General features: G+C 38.5%; 1 protein-coding gene across 2 annotated transcripts in view; it reads left to right on the top strand.

Annotated features, from left to right (window-relative positions):
- LOC127629545 (reticulon-4 receptor-like 1) overlaps positions 1 to 19,330 on the top strand; it is a 275,944-nt gene that overhangs the window by 209,656 nt on the left and 46,958 nt on the right. Inside the window, exon 1 of one of the 2 annotated variants that reach the window (XM_052106632.1) lies at positions 17,389 to 17,494. The exons of the other annotated variant lie outside the window; for it this stretch is intronic. Coding sequence (XP_051962592.1) covers positions 17,461 to 17,494 — 34 coding nt within the window. The 5' untranslated portion in view covers positions 17,389 to 17,460. Of the gene's footprint in view, positions 1 to 17,388; positions 17,495 to 19,330 lie in introns of those variants that run through there. 2 annotated transcript variants of the gene reach the window in all.

The following is a 19,330-nucleotide window of genomic DNA, read 5'->3' as shown; positions in this document are numbered from 1 at the left end:
GTAGAAAAGATTGAAGGGACACTTGAAGCAGAGGAGGTGGTGGTGGAGATTTGGTGCGGCCTTGTTTTCAGACAGTGTGGTATGATTAATACCAGTCTGGTTCTATCTGTACTATCATGGAGAGGCTTGTGTAACAGGCGGTGTACTTGTTCCAAAGCAGATTAGGAAAAGGCCAGGAGAGATTGCCCATGTGTACAGCATCGCTACAAAATTTGCCCTTACAAAGACACTTAAGCACATACACACACCTCCTGATGTATTGGGCACTAGTGAAAATGCCAGACCTCGTAAACAACTGGATACAAGCTGCATTCTCTGCCATACTAAAGGAGGCAAGTTTGAAGAAGAAAACCAGAGTGAAAGAGAGTGGGGCGAGCAAAGTAAATCCAAGAATGAGCTCGATGGACACCAGTGGACAGTATAGATTTTTCTGAGCAGCTCTGAAAAGTTTTTTTTTCTTTTTTCCCCAGAACACAAAGAGCAGAGATTTTCAGCCCCAGGCAGTGCTTGTCAAACCAGGCTCCTCTTTCTTCTTTGCAGTGAGACATCAGTGTGCTGCAGACATCCAGACCACTGCAATACTGCAGTCTCTCAGCCCTCACAGACTGGGTCTACAAACCCAACCAGTGGCCTCAAGCAGCTATCTGCTGATACATGATTTATGGCTTTCAAATTCAGGAAGCATTGTTAAAACATTATTATGAATAATGTTCAACTCTGAGCACATAATGACGTATGACTTAACAGTGATTCCACAGAAATTCTCATTTAAACTCTTCATATCTGTTTGTATTGTATAAGTCTTTCTCATCAATGTCTGAATTAATACTTTTTAAGTATTACCTTTTACCTTTTAAAAAACAAAAATAAAAAGGGGGGGAGAAGAGAATGAACATTTGTCTTATACCTAAAAATGCAGCCCCGGTTCTAGCTCGCCAAAACTGTTTCCACCACGCTTTTGTTCTCTACTGTTTTCATTTGCTGTCTTGTTGAAGTGGTTGCAACTGAGAATTAAGGGATAGGAGAACAGAGAGAGAAGAAAGCAAGGGAGCGACATAGAGAGAGAGAGAGAGCAGAGCGAGAGAGAGAGAGAAATAAATAAAACGGCAGAGCTATCAAAAAGCAATCATAGCATGATTGAGTGAGGCTGTGGGCCACAGACAAAAGGGTGGGAAGCAAATGACAGGCTAGTTTGTGTGTAGTAGAAACATTAGACCTGCTTAAAAACACTCAGTTGACTAGCACGACTGATGCATTTTAACCCACACCGAAGTCATACACCTGAACATTATGCATCCACATTAGCACTCTGTTAAAATGTCTCCTCCTACATACACATCAGCACATTAAGGACAATAATTTACAGCCATTTCCATCATAACGCACAGGGTGTAATCAATTGGTGCATCTAGTCAACCAGGAGCTGTGAAATCTCCATACCATTGGCATTGATTACTTTATTGTCTTGGCACTCCAGAGAGTTGTCTCAGAGCTTAACAAAGACATTACATTCAATTTATGTACTGTTTTTCCCAACAGGTGGGTGCTTAGGTATTCTGAGTCCACATCCAAACTAATACTATCTCTCATCCCCACTGGAATGGAGTTTTCTTCCAATGAAAATAGAGACTTTAGAAAACTCTAACCAATGTATACTTTAAAAGATGATGACATTAGGAAATGCAAAACCTGTCTGATCTCAAAATTACATGTCTGTGGTAAAATTATTGCTAAATTAAATTACATAGTACATTACACGCATCAGTGCACTTTTGAGGTGAAATGTCCACCGAGGAGCACTAAAAGGGATGAAAAGATAAGGTTAAGGTTAATGCTCGGCCACCAATGGCATGTGTGCCAGCATTGGCATACAGAGGGTTAATCACGGACATGCTATAAACCACGCGAGAGAGGAGTATGTATTTTATTTATGTGAGGTCCCTCACACCTGCATGTGGCATGCCAATCTTCCGCTTTCTGTAATCCTTCGTCATCATCACGCACCGTTTTTATTTAGTCATGAGCTGAATAGGAACCTAAACACTACTGAAATGTGATAATTGTGCTAGTCAACAACAGATAAGCGTAGCAAGTTCAAATCATTCCTGCTTCACATCTCGGCTTCACTTTTGGTGAGTCGTGCAAGTAAACACATCCGCTTTGTGTCGGTCGCATAGAGCAGACGACAGTCTATATTTTCTTGTTTCATTTGTTCCTTTTTGCAACAAGTTATGTATATAAGAAAACACTGTTATCAATGTTTAAGATGTTCATCCAAGTATACCCGCTCCTTAAACTACATAATTGAAGGAAAAAGGTCTGATTCAAAATCTCTTTAAATTGAACACTTTTGATACAAAATGTCAGATTTCTTGTTTCCTTAGAAGCACACAAGATCTTTGGAACATTCTCAAATCATGTTGTATTACATGATCATCTGTTTTATTCATGCCAGCTCTGCACTGTAATTAACAAGAAAAATATAAAATGGCACTTCAGGTACCAAAAAAAAAGGTTGCCAACCACTGCTCTATAGAGCTTTAAATTAACAAAATCTACCATCCTAAATTAAACCTTTATCCGAAACCTAACTTCTAGAATAATTAAAATCTAATTTAAGAGGATAGTCATTAACATTAAAATCCTCATCTGTTTGTTTTAAATAAACAAAACCGACATCTTTACCTTAAATCCTACATCTAAACCTGACCGATAGTGTCATTAAAGCAAATGCAAGATGAAAAACGCAATAGCTGAAGCGACCATGTAATTTAATGTGGTGCTGCTTTCGGCTCATGTGACAACTTAGCTGGTTTTCCGTGCTCAAAGTACAGCACTTTATCATTTGCGTCACCGCGCAACTTGGTCACATTTAAATAAGCTTATAAATGCAGTTGGTTATGTAATGCAAGCTTTTAAATGTGTCATCTTTGAAAACATGCATTATACACTGCCTGTCCAAAAAAAATTGTTGCTGTATGGATTTAAACAAGCAGATACTTAAGAGCTAATGATTGGATCATTGTTGCATTGATTAATACATTTCAGCTGACAACAATTATTTTAACCCTAACTTTTGCAGTGTGTAGTTTCTCATTTCTTAAACAACCATGTCAGAAGACGAATCTCGTAGTCGTGGTTAAAGATGTTTCTGTGTTTCAGAAGGGACAAATTATTGGCCTTCATCAAGCAAAGAAAACATCTAAGATTACTGAAATCACTGGCAATCACTGGAAAGAAATCGACAGCATCCAGGAACTACACAGGGGCAGAAGGGCATCTTTATAAAGACGCGTCCTGAAAAAGACGTTCAACGCCAGCCATGCATTTGCTCTTTTAGAGAAAATAAACTGCTGATATGCACCATACGATCCAATGGCTTAAGCTCTGCAGAGGTGAGTGGAACAGTAAGTGATCCCGGCTCGCTGATCGCACAACCTCTCGGCTCCGAAGAAGAAATCTGAATGGAAAGACACATGATTCCCTCCTTTTATACCCGTATGTCCAGGGGAGGGACATGCAAATTCTGTCTGCTAATTTCTCATTGGCCTTTTCTCATGTTCAGAGGTAACCGAGGCCTTCAAGAAGTCCCCTAGTGTTGCTTCACTCGACACAACGTCGAAGTGAGCGACAGACGGGGAACTGACCTTAACCCCATTGAAAGTCTTTGGGATGTGCTGGAGAAGACTTTACGGACTGGTTTGACTCTCCCGTCATCAATACAATATCTCTGCCAAAAATGCCATAATCAAAAGCTAAAGGCGGTCCAAAAAAAGACTTTTTTGGGTGCAGTGTAGTAAAAGTGTCGATTTCATGAGATAGTATTGTGTGGGAAACGGTGTTTATGAAATGTTAATCTGCCGTTTTACTTTGGAAAACTTTGAGAAAGTGATTAAAACTTATGGTAACACTTTATAGCAAAGTTCCATTTGTTGACATTTGTTAACAGCATTAGTTAACAATGAACAATGATTTTACAGCATTTATGAATTTTGGTTCATTTTAATTTCATCATAGTAATCCATTTTTATAACCAAAAGTTGTACTTGTTAACTTGATGCAATATGAACCTAAAGTTACTATTATGAACTAACAGTGAACAATTGTATTTTTATTAACAAAGATTAATAAATGCTGTAAAAGAATATATATTGTTAGTTCATGAAACCTAATGCATCAATTAATGTTATCGAACGTAACCTTGTTGTAAAGTTTTACCAAACTCTTGTGATTATTTCACAAGATAACTGCAATGATACATAGAATGAGGCACGTAAAACTAATTGATCTAAAATGTAGGGAACCTGATTCTATGAGACCAGGTTGTGAAAAATGGCATTCAAAAACATATTACATGTTCACATGATTTTTTGCAAAGTGGTTGCTAGGATATTGCTGGGTGGTTACGGTTTGAGTGGTTCCTATTTGGTTGCCAAAGAGTTCACCCTAAAGACTCTATGATATTCTGGTCCCTAGATATGCTTGTGTCCCTCCTTCAATGCAAGTCTATGGGAGTTTTAGAAAGTGCCTCTATTTAACACACTGGAGAATTTGAGTGGCATAACTAATTGGGGATACTGTATAAAAGGGCTCATCACTTTTTTTTTTTTTTTTAAATGGCCAATAGTCTTAACTTGCATCACTACTTCCTGGTCGGTTGCAGAAATGCTCTAATTCTAGAGAGCCTAAGCATCAGTATTTTTTATACATTTTTCCAGAAGGCTGTCAATTTTAGATGTGTATATCTGAACAAAATATAATTTGTAATTTTTTTTGTTTGTTTTTTTCTCTCCCCCTTTCTCCCTAATTTGGAGTGCCCAATTCCCTATGCGCTCTAAGTCCTCATGGTGGCATAGTGACTCACCTCAATTGGTGGCAGGGTTGGCAGAGTTGACTATGCATCTGAGACAGTCAATCCGGCTTGTTGAGCGTGATAAAGCGGAGACATAGCGAGTATGGAGGCTTCACGCTGTGTGCAACTCGCCATGTGCCCCACCGAGAGCGAGAACCACATTATTGTGACCACGAGGAGGGTACCTCTTGACTGTACCCTCCCTAGCAACCAGGCCAATTTGGTTGCCTAGGAGACCTGGATAGAGTCACTCAGCAGGCCCTGGATTCGAACTCGCAACTCCATGGGCGGTAGTCAGCGTCTTTACTCGCTGATCTACCCAGGCCCCTAATTTGTCTGTTTTTAGAGTATACAGTACTAGCATAAAGCTGATTTCAGAGCTCATATGCATGGACTAAAAGCTACAAAACTCCAATTCTGATTTCATGGAGTCTTTGTAGGACAACAATATACAGCCAGTTCCTTCATAATGAACAGGGCACCATCCTTGCATCTTGACAACTACGAGCTATGCTATCTTGGTACCATTGCCATTGATTATTTTATTGGCTCGAAGCACCAAAGATATGTCTCGGACCCTAACACAAAGACAGCACATTCTGTCTGCATGCTTTTATCTCAGCAGGTGGATGAAATGTTCAATGTTTGCTGGCGCACACAACCAGATGTGTTTATATTTTCTTTGGATGTGGATCAGTGGCAGTAGGAAGGCTTAGATTCACTCTTGTTTTTGGATTTCCCACTGGGAGATGTGAGCTCTGTCTTGGTCTACTGCAAACACCTCACAACATGAAACAGGTTGAGAATCATTAGGAAGAGGATGGAGAAGTGAAGTAGGACGAGGTGGATGTTTCTTGGAAGCGTGTCAACAACAAAGAAGTAAACTAATTAGAGAGGTTGTCTTGCAGTTATTTTTTTTGGATATGCTACATGCAGTGGAGTCCAAAAGTCTGAGGCCACATTGAAAATGTGGGATTCAAAATATAAGTTAAACCTGTAAATAAACAAAGCTTTAGGATTCTGAAAAATTAAATTGCATGTAGCATAGTAGGTCATACATACCACATAATATTAGAATATTTACACCTTAATTATAAAATACTTACAGTATAAATTATTTGTAATTTTCCAGGATGTTTCCCCTTTAATCCCCAAACTTTGCATATTGTTCCCTTATACCTACATGTAAGTAATTTATAGATAAACTATTATTACAAAAAGGAACACCGTAAATTCAGTGTACTTGCACTGCAATTTGCAGGCTGTAATCTAAAGTTTGTATCCCAGTAAATACATAAACTAGTACTTGTTGCAAAAGGCTTGGTAACTTAATACCGAAGAACGATGCATGTGCCCTTACTTTGGTGTCCACCGCTCATAGTCCTCATGTCACACCATAAACAATTTTCAATATCCGCCTCTGAGAGCATGATGTTGTTATAGCAAAAGGGAACATTACAAATACTATTCTCAAATTTCCATAAAAATTTTAATTTAAATCATAGAATGGTAAATTATAAAATAAATAAAAACGGAAGCATTTTCACTAATGGTCTCAGACTTTTGGACCCCGCTGTGTGTCTATTGGGTGAGCTCAGTGTTAGCAGTTGAATGCTAACCGGATCCTAACAATATACATTTTCTTGTTTGTATGTGTGGGCTGTTAATTGTGACCAGGGGAGTAAAACACACATCACAAGCAAGAAAAATTACATGAAAGAGAATGAGTGAGCAATCTAAAAGGAGATAATATAACAATGTATGACTAAAGGCTTCATCTGTGGAAAAACAGATTGAATAGACTTCAGCATGCTCATTAACTTATTTGTAGTGGATTTTAAATGGTGGTAAAGAAATTTCAAAGCATATGCTAACATGGCCTCCATCCGGGAATGAATTTCCTGATAAAAAAAATAAAACCGCTTAAGCCAGCCTAAGCTAGTTTGCTGGTCTTAGCTGGTTTAAGGTGTTCTAGCTGGTTTCCAAGCCTGACCAGCTGATGAGCCTAAAATCCCTTTAAAATAGACCAGCCATTTCTGTAGGGTTTTGAACAAGTTAGCATCACCCATCTACTAAAGGAAATCCTGATATGTCTTTTGTGAATGGCAGTGTTATTTTTATATATCATTGTGTGTGTGAGTGTGTGTGTGTGTGTGTGTGTGTGTGTGTGTGTGTGTGTGTGTGTGTGTGTGTGTGTGTGTGTGTGTGTGTGTGTGTGTTATAGCGTGCTGCGATGAGTTAATGTATTCAGATTTGGTAAGTGTGTGTCTCATAGTGTGAGGTGTGAATGTGCATCTTTGTGGCAGACATATGCTCTTAAAGATGGCAGGACTGCAGGGAATAGCCAGTTCTGCAACATATTCACACTTCTTGCCTCAAAACAGCCCAAATATATCTGTAACAAACCAAGAAAATACGGGTGCCATTAACTCTGTGTGTTTGCCAGTAACGCTTTACAAAACATGTTTTATTTTCATTATTTACGATAGCAATAACAATATGTAGCTTTTTTTTGGCGTGGAGCTTGTCCTTGCAAAATTGGCTTGGGTTTTGTGGGTGGTTGCCAGGGCGGACTGTTTTTTTTTTACGTGTTGCAATGCAGTTGTTTTGTTCTAGGTGGTTACCCAAATCATATTAGCTTACCTCATGTCTCTATGATATTCTGGTCCCTAGACATGGCTCAGGTCCCTCCTTCAATGTAAATCTAGGCAATATGTTCGCCTATTTTTTCATGTTATATTCTGGTCATGTAAAAAAGTAATAACACACCTCAACAAGCAGTACATAACCTGTATCATGTCTGAGGTATATGTCTGTAGCACAAACATGTGGGACGAGTTGCACACCCAAATCCTTAGGGTAAGGGGCTTTTTCAAATCCCTAACCCTAAATATGAGCAATTATTATAGTGATTTTTGCCTTAGAAAGCACCACTAATTACAAGCTACACAAAATAATTACATATAATGTAAAGCTTTGAGACCAAAACACAGAAAATTGAGGAAATAAAAGAGAGAGGAAAAAATAGTCCAATTAATTTCAAAATTAGGACATGGTTAGAAGTCCAGATTATGAGCTTAGTCTCTCAGTTTGTGCCAAGAAAGGGTCGACTGGACGAGCGCACGCTTACATCACAGCCCCTTCTAATATGTGGCAGATTATCAGAAACCCAGTTTAGATATTGTAGCCAGCGGCAGAATCTATAGTGTGAAATGGGATGTGAAAGTTATTGTGAAGTCACATAAGTCACATTATTCATCAGCTTTGAGCATAGTGTCAACTCTGCAGCTTTTTTTAACATTTTCCCATCACGCGGTGCACAGAGCCATTCCAGGGCATTTACTGTTATGCTAACAGTACTGCAGTTTACTTACATAAACCGAAATGGCATCTACCACCTATTTTTGTGTGTTTATATAAAGTATATAAAGGTTAAGTAGGGTTCTCGTCTCACTCAGCTTAATGTGTTGTTCTCTTGACCCACTTCTTAAACGTGTAGGTGTGTGCCGGTTGTGTTGAGATGAGATGAGATGAGTCCTATTCATCATAATTGAAAGACTGGTCTGCATAATGTTTGCATTTGTATGCAAGTTGGTAGTAGAAATAGCAATGCATTATGTGTTGTTAACTAACCATAAAACCAAAAATGTAGGTTATGAGTAGGTTATATATTAAACACATTGTATCGATAGTATCCATAATTTTTCTACTTGTTTTCTTATTCATTTCTACTCATAAAAACCCCAAAAATGAATTTCAGGCACAGAATTTGAGTAATATTTTGAGTAGGGTTAACAGTTTAACACGTTCATTTAGTACAATTAATTATAAGAAACAACAAGAAATTATATATTTTTTTTTGATTGACAACCCTATATTCTGAGGTGTGTTTATTTGGTTAACCAATATAAATGTGTTGCGATAAAGAGACAAAGTGTGCATTATATCTGTGAATTCCATTTTGCTGGGGTTGAGGTGGTCTGCTGTCATGAGTGACATGGTTGCAGTCAGTCAGGGGGAACATGGTGTTTTCAACTGCCACTCAACCCCACGTTAATGATGATGGTCCGGTGAAACGCCGCACTCTAGGATCTCGTTACACTCAAATAATTGGAGTTTGTTAGAACCGGCCTACTCTGTGAGGCGAGACAATCTGGTGTGTGTCTGGGTTTAGGTAAAGTGCATCACTGAAAGCACAGCACATTATATGAAGTCCTGATGACTTCCTGGATATGTGAGGAAGCTGTGCTCTTGGCCACTGTGCATATATTTATATAGAGAAGAAGATACGGGAGCATCCAGTATCATCATACTTTATCTGTCAGTGTGAATTAATAAGCATATGTGCATGGTGTGCTAATTCAATGTGGTCTAGACTCAGATAGATGCCCCCTCAAACTCTAGTTATGGCAAGATATTGCTGTTCTAAAACTTACTGAGCTGTCTAAATAGTTAGCATTTTAAGGCATCATAGGAAAACTCCAAAAGATAGGATTCTTAATCATGTTGCCTTCTAAGATACCTTGTTTGTCCAATTTCAAAGACAGCTCAGTGAATGAATCCAAGGTGGCACACAAGGCGAGAGAAAAGTTGATTATAAATATAATTGTAATTCATTCTATACTGAAAAGTATCAATAAAAATTGTAATTAACAATAGCCATTTTACAAGATGTGTTATGTATTTTTATGTTTGCGAGTAGAGTTTCAAGTGTGGATTGCTATTTACGTATGTGGTGTACAGAGTCGTTGCCTATGTAGTGTTTCAAAGCAGTCACTTACGAAGTTTAAAGATGTTTAGGATGCTGCCTATGTAGGTAATGGTCAGAGAGGCAGCTTACTATGTTTTGAACAGAGATAATGTTGCAGCCAAGAACATTTTATGGATTTGGTTTGAATGAGAAAGCTGCATCTTATTTGCTTTCAGATATGATTTTCACTTGAGTGCATACAAACAGACACAAATGCATATTGACTGCAGTGTGCTTGTGTTAATGAGTTACTAATACATTCACAGTCGAATGGAGGAACATCTCATCTTGTGCATCAGAAATTTGGCCACACACACACACTGCAGCAAGTAGAGCCTTAAAAGCATTATTCATGAGTCGCTCATTGGTTTTCCACTCTCTTGTCAGTGGCATTGATGTTATTAGAAATATACGCTCTCACACCTGCACTATTAAATGCCTGCTCGCATTTCACCGGTTTTAAGCAGCTGTGAAAATCACCATAATTATTACTGCTCTCATGCAATAGATGAGTGCCATAGACAGGGGAAGGTGCGGGTAATCATTTGATGCAGCAATCCAAAATTAAACAACATACATAAACAAGGGAATAATAGATGAAAACGTGCATTTAAAAAGTGAGAGATCTTCTTCAGTGAGGTCAATAAAGCTCTTGCGTGAGAGAGTGATGACTTTTAATAATTAAAACACTCTGTGTCGATCAATTATATGACTTTCAATGGGAGGGTAGACTTTTTTTTTCAGGAAATTCACCTATGAAAAAGACTCACTGTACAGCATGGCCGGTTGAGATTGTTTTTGGTGCAGGCAAGCCCTCATTTCCAAGATTATTATTTCACACATAATCTGTTCAGCTGTAAATCTGTTCTTGTTGTAGAGCAGTAAAACATGAATACTCATGCTTCTCAAATATCATCAAAGTCTTAAGGCTGATGGAGTGCATGAAAAGGGTCCAACATGTCTTCTGATGGTCACTGGGTGTAATACATTCAAAGTTTCATAACCTAGCAAGCACTTAAGATTTTCATTTTTGGAAGGATTTCTTAATTTTCTTCAAATTTTATATCATGAGACTTTTTGAATTGTTTTTGCATAATAATGTACATGCATATGCGTGTTTGATAATGTGCCTCCTGCTATATGCTATATTTATTATTTTTCACGGAGACGTGGTTCAGCGACAAAGTTCTGGATGCCGCCATTCAGCTAGATGTGCTCACCTCGTTTCATGCCGACAGAAATGCAGTTCTGTGCGGTAAGACTTGTGGTGGTGGCTTGTGTGTTTACATCAACACAGAATGGTGCAAGAACTCTATGCTAGTCTCTAGCTACTGCTCATCACTGGTGGAGCTTGTGACCCTAAATTCAGTATGTGGACTTTGCAACGAGAGGGGCGAACACGCTAGATCTTGTTTACACAAACATCCCAGGCACGTACCGGGCGGAGCCTCAGACCACATCTCTGTTATGCTAATCCCAGTGTAACGGGAGCCAGCTGGTAGATAGCTGTGAAGTGTGTAACGACTGACGCTAGAGGCTGCCACGATTCTGCTGTCTGAGTCAAATTTCGTATAGTCGTACTATAACCCACCTGAGATGTTTGTAATTTGTCGTGCTACAAGTCTTTTTATTTCCACAATAAATATTTGCTTCATTATTACTGTAGGCTTCCTCCCACACTCATGTTTATTCTCAGCTTATGTAATTTTCTGTATTTGTGATCAAGCTGTCGTTTTGTGGGCCTATTTGACAAAATCCATCCTTATTGTAAATGTGAGCCTACGCTCATGATGGAGTAGTTTTGGAGCAATGGAAATGCTGATTTCCTGACTTTCAGAGAGAGAGAAAAATGCTCCTCTGTGGTGGGCAAATTTCTCCGTTTCGTTTCTATTCCTCAACACTCCCGTAACGTGAGTCATGTTCAATGATCAGGACGATTGGGACCATAGTCGGCTACTATATTGTGCAGTCTGACATAATGTCGCAAAGTGTGCCATGATGATATCAATGCATTCATAACGTACAGTCTGACAAGCAACAATCATAAAAGACTATTCTAAATCATACAGTGTGAACCTGTCTTTACTATGGTAATTGAGTTCACAAGGTGATTGTCTAGGTAATGCGGGGCGCTTGCAGAAAGTGAACTTTCAGCGCACGTGAAATTCTCAAAATGAAAACATGGCGGAACAACGCGATCTCCCGAAGTTGTATCCGCCGAAGAAGCGAATTAAATCAGCTATTTGGGAGCACATCTAAAAAATGACACGGAAGTTGTTGAAGACTGGTATCCAGTATGCAAAACGTGCAGACAAAAAGTGTCAGCAAAAGCGTTGAACACATCTAATTTGTTCCAGTACCTGAGGGATCACCATCCAGAGATTAATGTCCAGATGTAATTTTACAAACACAGCAAATATTATACAAACACAGCAAATAATATATGTAGTGTACTACTAACCTTTTGGTAAAGTCAAACACTGACTTGAAACTGTAAACATGAAGAGTTGTTTATTTAAAATTTAAAAGAGGAGGGTTCAGCTTTATATTGTGAATGCAATGCCTCTAAATCGTTTTTCCTACTTGAATAAGATTTCAGTGAAAGTAAAAGTGCTGTGATTATCCGGCTGATCGTTAGATTACTGAATAAAGAAAGAAAGGTCTCCTAGCCTGACACCATTTTATTTTAAACATATGGTTTAAGTTATAGTTGTTTTTGGTTATTTATTTTTTAATTTATATTTAATTTTATTTGTATTTATTGAAAGGGTATGCATACTTTTTTGTTGAAAAGGCACAGTACATTTTGGTGTCAGAGGGCATATCGAGAAAAATGCACCTACTTAAGTACCTTCTTTTTTCAACTTTGAAGTAGGAATATGTTAACTGCATGTCCTAATGAATGGTGCAATAAAACTTAAGTTGTGATATGTTTGTGGAGGGTTTTATTTTTGCATAACATGTAAATTTGCAGATAATCTAAAAAATCTTGATTTTGTTTGTTATTTTTTCAGACAATAATCGTTTCATTAAAAATACACATTGTGACATCCCTACTCGAGACCCCTGCATTCAGAGTTGCGCTCCGTCCAGCAGTGTTTGAAAGAAGAACACTTCCTCATCAGTTTTGCTAACTGCCACCTCCTGACAGACTCGTGAAAACATGAAGGTGGTTCTGCAAGCTTGAATTGCTCCGATGTTGGGTAAATTCCATATTACAGTCCGGGGGCATGATTAATTGGAATTTAGCTATAGCTATCAAAATTAATGCATTAACGCATGTGATTAATTAAAAAAGTTAAACACATTCATTTTGCTTAATTTACGACTAATACGGCATAAACAATGGTGTGAAGGGTGGAACCTTTGTAATGTGTCCACCTTGACTCATTACACGCACACACCACAAACACACACAGCAGTGATTTAGGGTCAGTGATAAAGTGATGGAGAAAGGAGCTCTTAACACTATTTGTTGTACAAAACAATCAAGTTTTTTTCAGCCTCATTTTAATTACCACAGAAGTAAGCCAACTCTCACCAAAATGCAGAATGAGACGTTTTTGCCCATTATCGCTTTTCGTGTTGAGATCAAACCAGTCCTTGACGCTGGCATTAACGTCCTGATGTGAATCATGAACGTGGCTTCACGATTGCTGTAACAACGCTTGCATTCTACTGGACCGATCTGCAGCTTTTGACACAGTCAACCATCAAATCCTCCTGTCCACACTCTCTACGCTGGTTCAAGTCCTATATCTCTGGCAGGTCTTTCGAGGTAGCCTGGAGAAGTGAGGTTTCCAAGTCACATCAGCTTCTTATTGGGGTACCTCCGGGCTCAGTGCTTGGACCACTTATCTTCTCTATATACTCAATATTACTGGGACCCATTTTCAAGCACATAGGTTCTCTTAGCACTGCTATGCCGATGACACACAGCTTTACTTGTCTTTCTAGCCCAACGCACCTATTGTGACTTCTCGAATATCAGCCTTTTTGGCAGACAACTCGGCCTGTTTGAAGGAACACCACCTGCAACTTAAAGGGATCTGGAAGTGCTTTTTGAAAATTATTTTATTATCGTCCCTGAGGATATAATGGTAATGTTATAATGTTTTTTTATGCACCAATACAGTCACAATTTAGTTGACAATTTTCAACCCTGTTTTTGTCCCTCTGTCTGAAACGCTTGGTTTTTGACTAAGCAGCTCATTAAAACGTAAATATTAAAGTCCACTGTTATGATTCGTTAACATCATGCAGCCCCTCAAATTCAGCAAACTCAATCAGAAGAGAATGAACCATGACATTTTAAAACAAAATTACACTGTTCGTCTCAAGCACAGCAGCACCATAAACAATCAAACAGTCATGCCATTTGAAATATTAATGAATTAAATTGTTTACTTTTTTGAAGTTTTTTTAAAGCTCGAATTGTATTATGTCTGTTCACAAGCAATCCATGCTGGTGGGGGAATTACGCGCACACATACTGTACCTCAAATAACAGTATTTGACAGTAATTGTTTATGATTGAAATACAATAGCTTATGCTTTTCAATGAGGTCTAAAATGTTTCTACTTTTGAAATGGGCAACAGTAAAGCATGATCTATCACAGGATTCTTCAAAAAGTTAATAAACAAAAGTTTAAAGTGCAAGTTGCATGCTGAACAAGTGTGACCAGTGTCCAGGTATAGAGTCCTTACTGCAGATGCTTGAAGAGTCAAACAAAGATGACACACTTCCTGAAAACATCACCTGCAGTGGGTTATGACTGACAGAGCAGATATGATCACGTCGTTCTCTCAAGAGATGAATTCTCTGTTTCTCTGGCTGAGAAACTCAATGCTTTAAAGACACCCCATTGGTTGAGAACATCAGCGTGGAAACTGTGATGTTTTTGTAAAATTCTTCCACCCACTTGGACCAAGAACATCATTCAAAATGTCTACTGAGGACAAAGTGTGGTTTCCCATGAGCAATGTTCTCAGAAACTGACACCTTCCGAATTGACTATTGTCAACGGACGCTTCCACAACATTTCAGAGACTGAGGGCGGACATCTCACAGCTTCTAATAAAACATGTACCTGTAAACATGCAAAATACTGTTCATTTTTCTTATTTGTTATGCTTCTATTACTTCTGTTCATTTCTCAAAATGCATGATTAAAGTAGGCTTATCCCCAGATTTCTACTAGCCCTAGCTCTAATCTCAAACTCAAAGTTTTTACAGCAAAATGCTACTATAGAGGACTTATTTCTGTGAAAATTTCAGGTTCCTATCTGGTCACCCTCCAGAGATGTTCAACCCTAAAGTGAGGGGAATTTAAGAAAATAGCATTTAGTTACCCCATAAAAAAAAATGTAAGTGAAGTTTCAAACCTGAAATGTTCTGCATGTGCACTATATTTACCAAGGTACCTCCTAAAAAAATTAAGACTGAGATTCGAATCCTTCTTTATAACTCACAGTTGCGAGATATAAAGTCGCAGTTGTGAGTTTTTATAACGCAATTGTGAGTTTATATCATGTAATTGAGACTATGTTTGCATTTGCAGTGGTATAGTCTATTTCTCACCATTGTGTCACATTCTCTCGTAAATATAGACCTATCTTTAGCACAATTAAGTTAAAAGTATATAACCATACTAGACAGGCTTAAAACATTTTACAGTCTAGCTTCAGAAGCCTGCAAACAATCGATTGTGCTTTCATTGCCTGGCATGCGTAAGGGACCGTCTGAAAATTCCACCCACTGCACTAAAACATCGGCGCTGTCCAAGCATTGAATCAACTGACTTATGCCTATTATTATATAGAAGTTTTATATATATATATATATATAAATTGAAAATACATTACAATTCTGAAGGTCGTAGTAGGATGCCAATGGATTGACTGAATTATTTTCCCAATATGTGCAATTGTACTGTAAATAGTTTTCAATTATTTTACAAAAATATACCAATATCTTTAATTATATATATATAAAACTGTATTATATTGCAGTATTCATTAATAAAATGTGAAAGTATAATTTTGCTGAATTTTTGTGATTTCTTTTCTTAATTTAATACCTGTAATAAGTCATGCATCTCACTGGGAACCTATTACAACCTTTGGAATAAGAAAACAACTTTTTTTTTTTTTTTTTCTAAAATAATTTAATACTGTATCCATATAATTTCACATTTTGGGAAAATAAGACCTCACTAGGACCTATTACAACCAGATTGCAATTTTTTTTTTTTTAAGGCAAATGAGAGTTATAGTCGAAATTGCAAGTTTTTAGTTTACATCTTAAAATTGTTAGTTTATATCTCACAATTGTGACTCACAATTGAGATAAAAAGTCAGAATTACCCCTTTTATTTTTTTATTATGTGGTGTGATCCCTTTTACATAGAATGTCAGTGGGACATTCTATCTTCATACTGTGGAAGGCTTTGGAAGGAAAATTGTAATAAAGCATTATATTGTTACATATTGTTTTGTTTTCTTTCATAAAAATAGCACTGAAGTAATGCATTAAACTGACAGCCCTACTTTACATATAACATGTTGTGGCTATACCATGGTGCAGTGATGGTGTCAGATAGCAATGTGATCGTACTGTGATATACAGTATACCATGGTACTAAATAATTACCATTTTACATGGTGCTGAAATGGATTTCCAAAAACACCATATTACCATTAAAAAAACTAAAAACATGGTAGTACCATGGTGCCATATCCTAAAAACCATTATAGTACCATGGTATGTTTTGGTAATTTTTTTGTTAGTGTCATTTCCAATACTAATAGTGCACTTCTTAGGGCAGAATTGCACACTTGTGGTGGCAATTCTGCTTATGTTTTCCATTTCCAGTTAGATATATTCTTGTTCCACAGGGCCAATAGTGAATGCTTACAGATATCAGCATAGAGACATAATGAGCACTCCAGAGAACCTGTAGGCGTGAGGGTAGTCATACGATCCAGCTTTGCTCCAAAAACAGGAAAACAAACAGTGCTGAGATCTGCTCAATATTTTACCTGCTCCTCAATTTCAAAAAAAGTTTTTTCATTCCAATTCCAGAAAATGAGTCTGGTAGAGCAGGGCAACCCTCAGTCTGTGCCATTATTATGGGGTTTGAAATCAGAATGAAATGTTATGGACTGCCACAATGTTCAACATGTCTTTTTATGACCATATGAAAATAATGGGCCCAAACACTCTGAAATGCAGAACAGGCAAATGCTGTTATCATCTCATGTAAAGGCAGGAATGATTTCAGTTCCCGAGCCACATCTGTCTACAGTGTATACCTTGTAGAATCAATTTGTTACCTCAAGCAAGTAGCTTGTGTTGAGAAAGGCACCCAGTCTTTTACATCAAGTGGGTCTCGTAAAAAACAAAATAAGTTCTGTCTCTATATGCCTCTCTGATTTCCCCCACTGTATTATTTTGACAGTGGGCCCTTGGCTCACTTATTTCTATGTGAAAAATATGCTTCTAGTTTTTTTAATTTCTAACTAGAGCAACCAGTTTGAGCCAATTCCCACCAGTGCACTAAAAAGTTTGTGTCAAAGAAGCGAGGAGAAGATGAAAAAAAGAAGCCTGCCTCGCTTAACAGGGAATTCTTCACCTAAAATGAAAAGCGTTTGCTGAGATTTTTTTTCTCCCACAATCTCCATTTCTTTCTCTCCCTGTAATCATTAGTCCCATACAGGGAGACGCGGGTAAAACGGGAGGGGGGATTATGAAAAAATTATATTCCTTTGCCTCAAGCACAGGGTGTGAGTGAGCCACTATGTATTTTCTCGCCCGCCATTTACACATTCAAAAAAGCTGAAGGCGCAGTCAGGGACATGGAGCAAAGCCACCTGCCGCTGCACACACTGGGTAAGCATAGCTGATTTACAACCAGCTTTTTCCATTTAAAAGTGATTGTGTAACTGTCTGGACTCCAATACACCAAATCAGTGAGTCAGCTCTACCCTTGGAGGGAGAAAAGAGGAGGCTTCAAACATGAGTCTGTTTCATCTAGGCTAATTTGATCACTGATCAGCTTATTTTGCATATTTAAAGGAACAGGCTGGTCAATTTGTTCTCTGATAACTATTTCATGAGTTCGGAGTAAAGACGCTGACTTCCACCCCTGGAATTCGTGAGTTTGAATCCCAGGGCGTGCTGAGTGACTCCAGCCAGGTCTCCTAAGCAACCAAATTGGCCCGGTTGCTAGGGAGGGTAGAGTCACATGGTGTAAACTCCTCATGCTCACTATAATGTGGTTCGCTCTCAGTGGGGCATGTGGATGCCTCAATCTGTGTGGCAGAGGACTAATCTCAGTTGCCTACGCATCTGAGACGTCAATCCGCACATTTTATCTAGTGGCTTGTTGAGCACATTACTGCGGAGACAGTGTGTGTGGAGGCTTGACGCTATTCTCCGCGGTAATGCCCTCAAGCCACATGATAAGATGTGAGGATTGACGTCTCAAGGGATAGTAACTACAATCCTCTTAGGGGCCGTTCACACAGAACACATTATTGGTCCATCTGCACTAGTTTTCAAATGTTTACCTCTACAAACATGCTTTAGATCTTCTCGGTTACTGATGTAACCTCTGAGACGTTGTGTCGATGAGTTGACACTAGGGGTCGCTCCTGCGGAGCCCAGATATCACTGATCTTGAGAAAAGGCCAATGGAAATTGGCGTGTGGAATTTGCATGCCAGCGCCCATCTATGGAAAAATAAACATAATGCCTATAAGAGTGGGGATAGGGATCTATATAAGGCGGCTAAATATGACTTTGAGGCAGCTGTTCATAAGGCCAAGGCTGACTATAGGCACAAGCTGGAAAGCAAACTACAGGTTAATGACAATAGAGGGGTATGGGAGGGTCTGAGGCAGATTACTAACTATACTAGTAAAGCGCCAGTGGTCAGTGATGATCCTAAGCTGCCTGACAGTCTTAATGAATTTTACTGTCGCTTTGACAGAAATTATGTTGACGACATCACACAATCGATGAACATCAAAACCCCCAGCTCTCCTTTTGTAATAGAGGTGGATGAGGTTAGGCTTTTATTACGAAAGCAGAACTGCAGGAAAGCTGCAGGTCCTCACCTCGTATCCCCTGCCACTATCAAACATTGTGCAGATGAATTAGCACCAGTTCTTACAGACATATTTAACTGGTCCTTGAGGGAATGCACTGTTCCCCAATGTTTTAAGTCCGCTGTCATAATTCCTGTGCCCAAAAAACCCAATATAAGCTGCCTGAACGACTACCGACCTGTAGCACTGACATCTGTTATAATGAAAATCTTTGAGAGAATAGTATGTAATCATCTGTCCAGTGTGGTCAGGCTCGACCCCTTTCAATTTGCCTATAGGGCAAACAGGTCTGTTGAGGACGCTGTATCCCTATGTCTCCATTCCATTCTACAGCACCTGGAGGTCCGAGGCAATCATGCAAAGATCCTTTTTATAGATTATAGCTCTGCTTTTAACACAATTTTACCCAGCAAAATTTTTCTGAAACTCCAACAAATCGGGGTCCATAATTCTTTATGTTACTGGATCTGGGATTTTCTGGTGCAGAGAACACAAGTGGTAAAAATAGGCAATAACATCTCTGATGTTAAGCATATTAACACTGGAGCCCCTCAGGGGTGTGTTTTGTCACCTCTTTTATATTCAATATACACAGATGATTGCACATCATACACTG

The sequence above is a fragment of the Xyrauchen texanus genome, chromosome 36 (genome assembly GCF_025860055.1).
Source record: "Xyrauchen texanus isolate HMW12.3.18 chromosome 36, RBS_HiC_50CHRs, whole genome shotgun sequence".
NCBI classification, from domain to species: domain Eukaryota; kingdom Metazoa; phylum Chordata; class Actinopteri; order Cypriniformes; family Catostomidae; genus Xyrauchen; species Xyrauchen texanus.
Note: the sequence above shows the minus strand (reverse complement) of the source record. Positions and strands in the feature narration are given on the sequence as shown.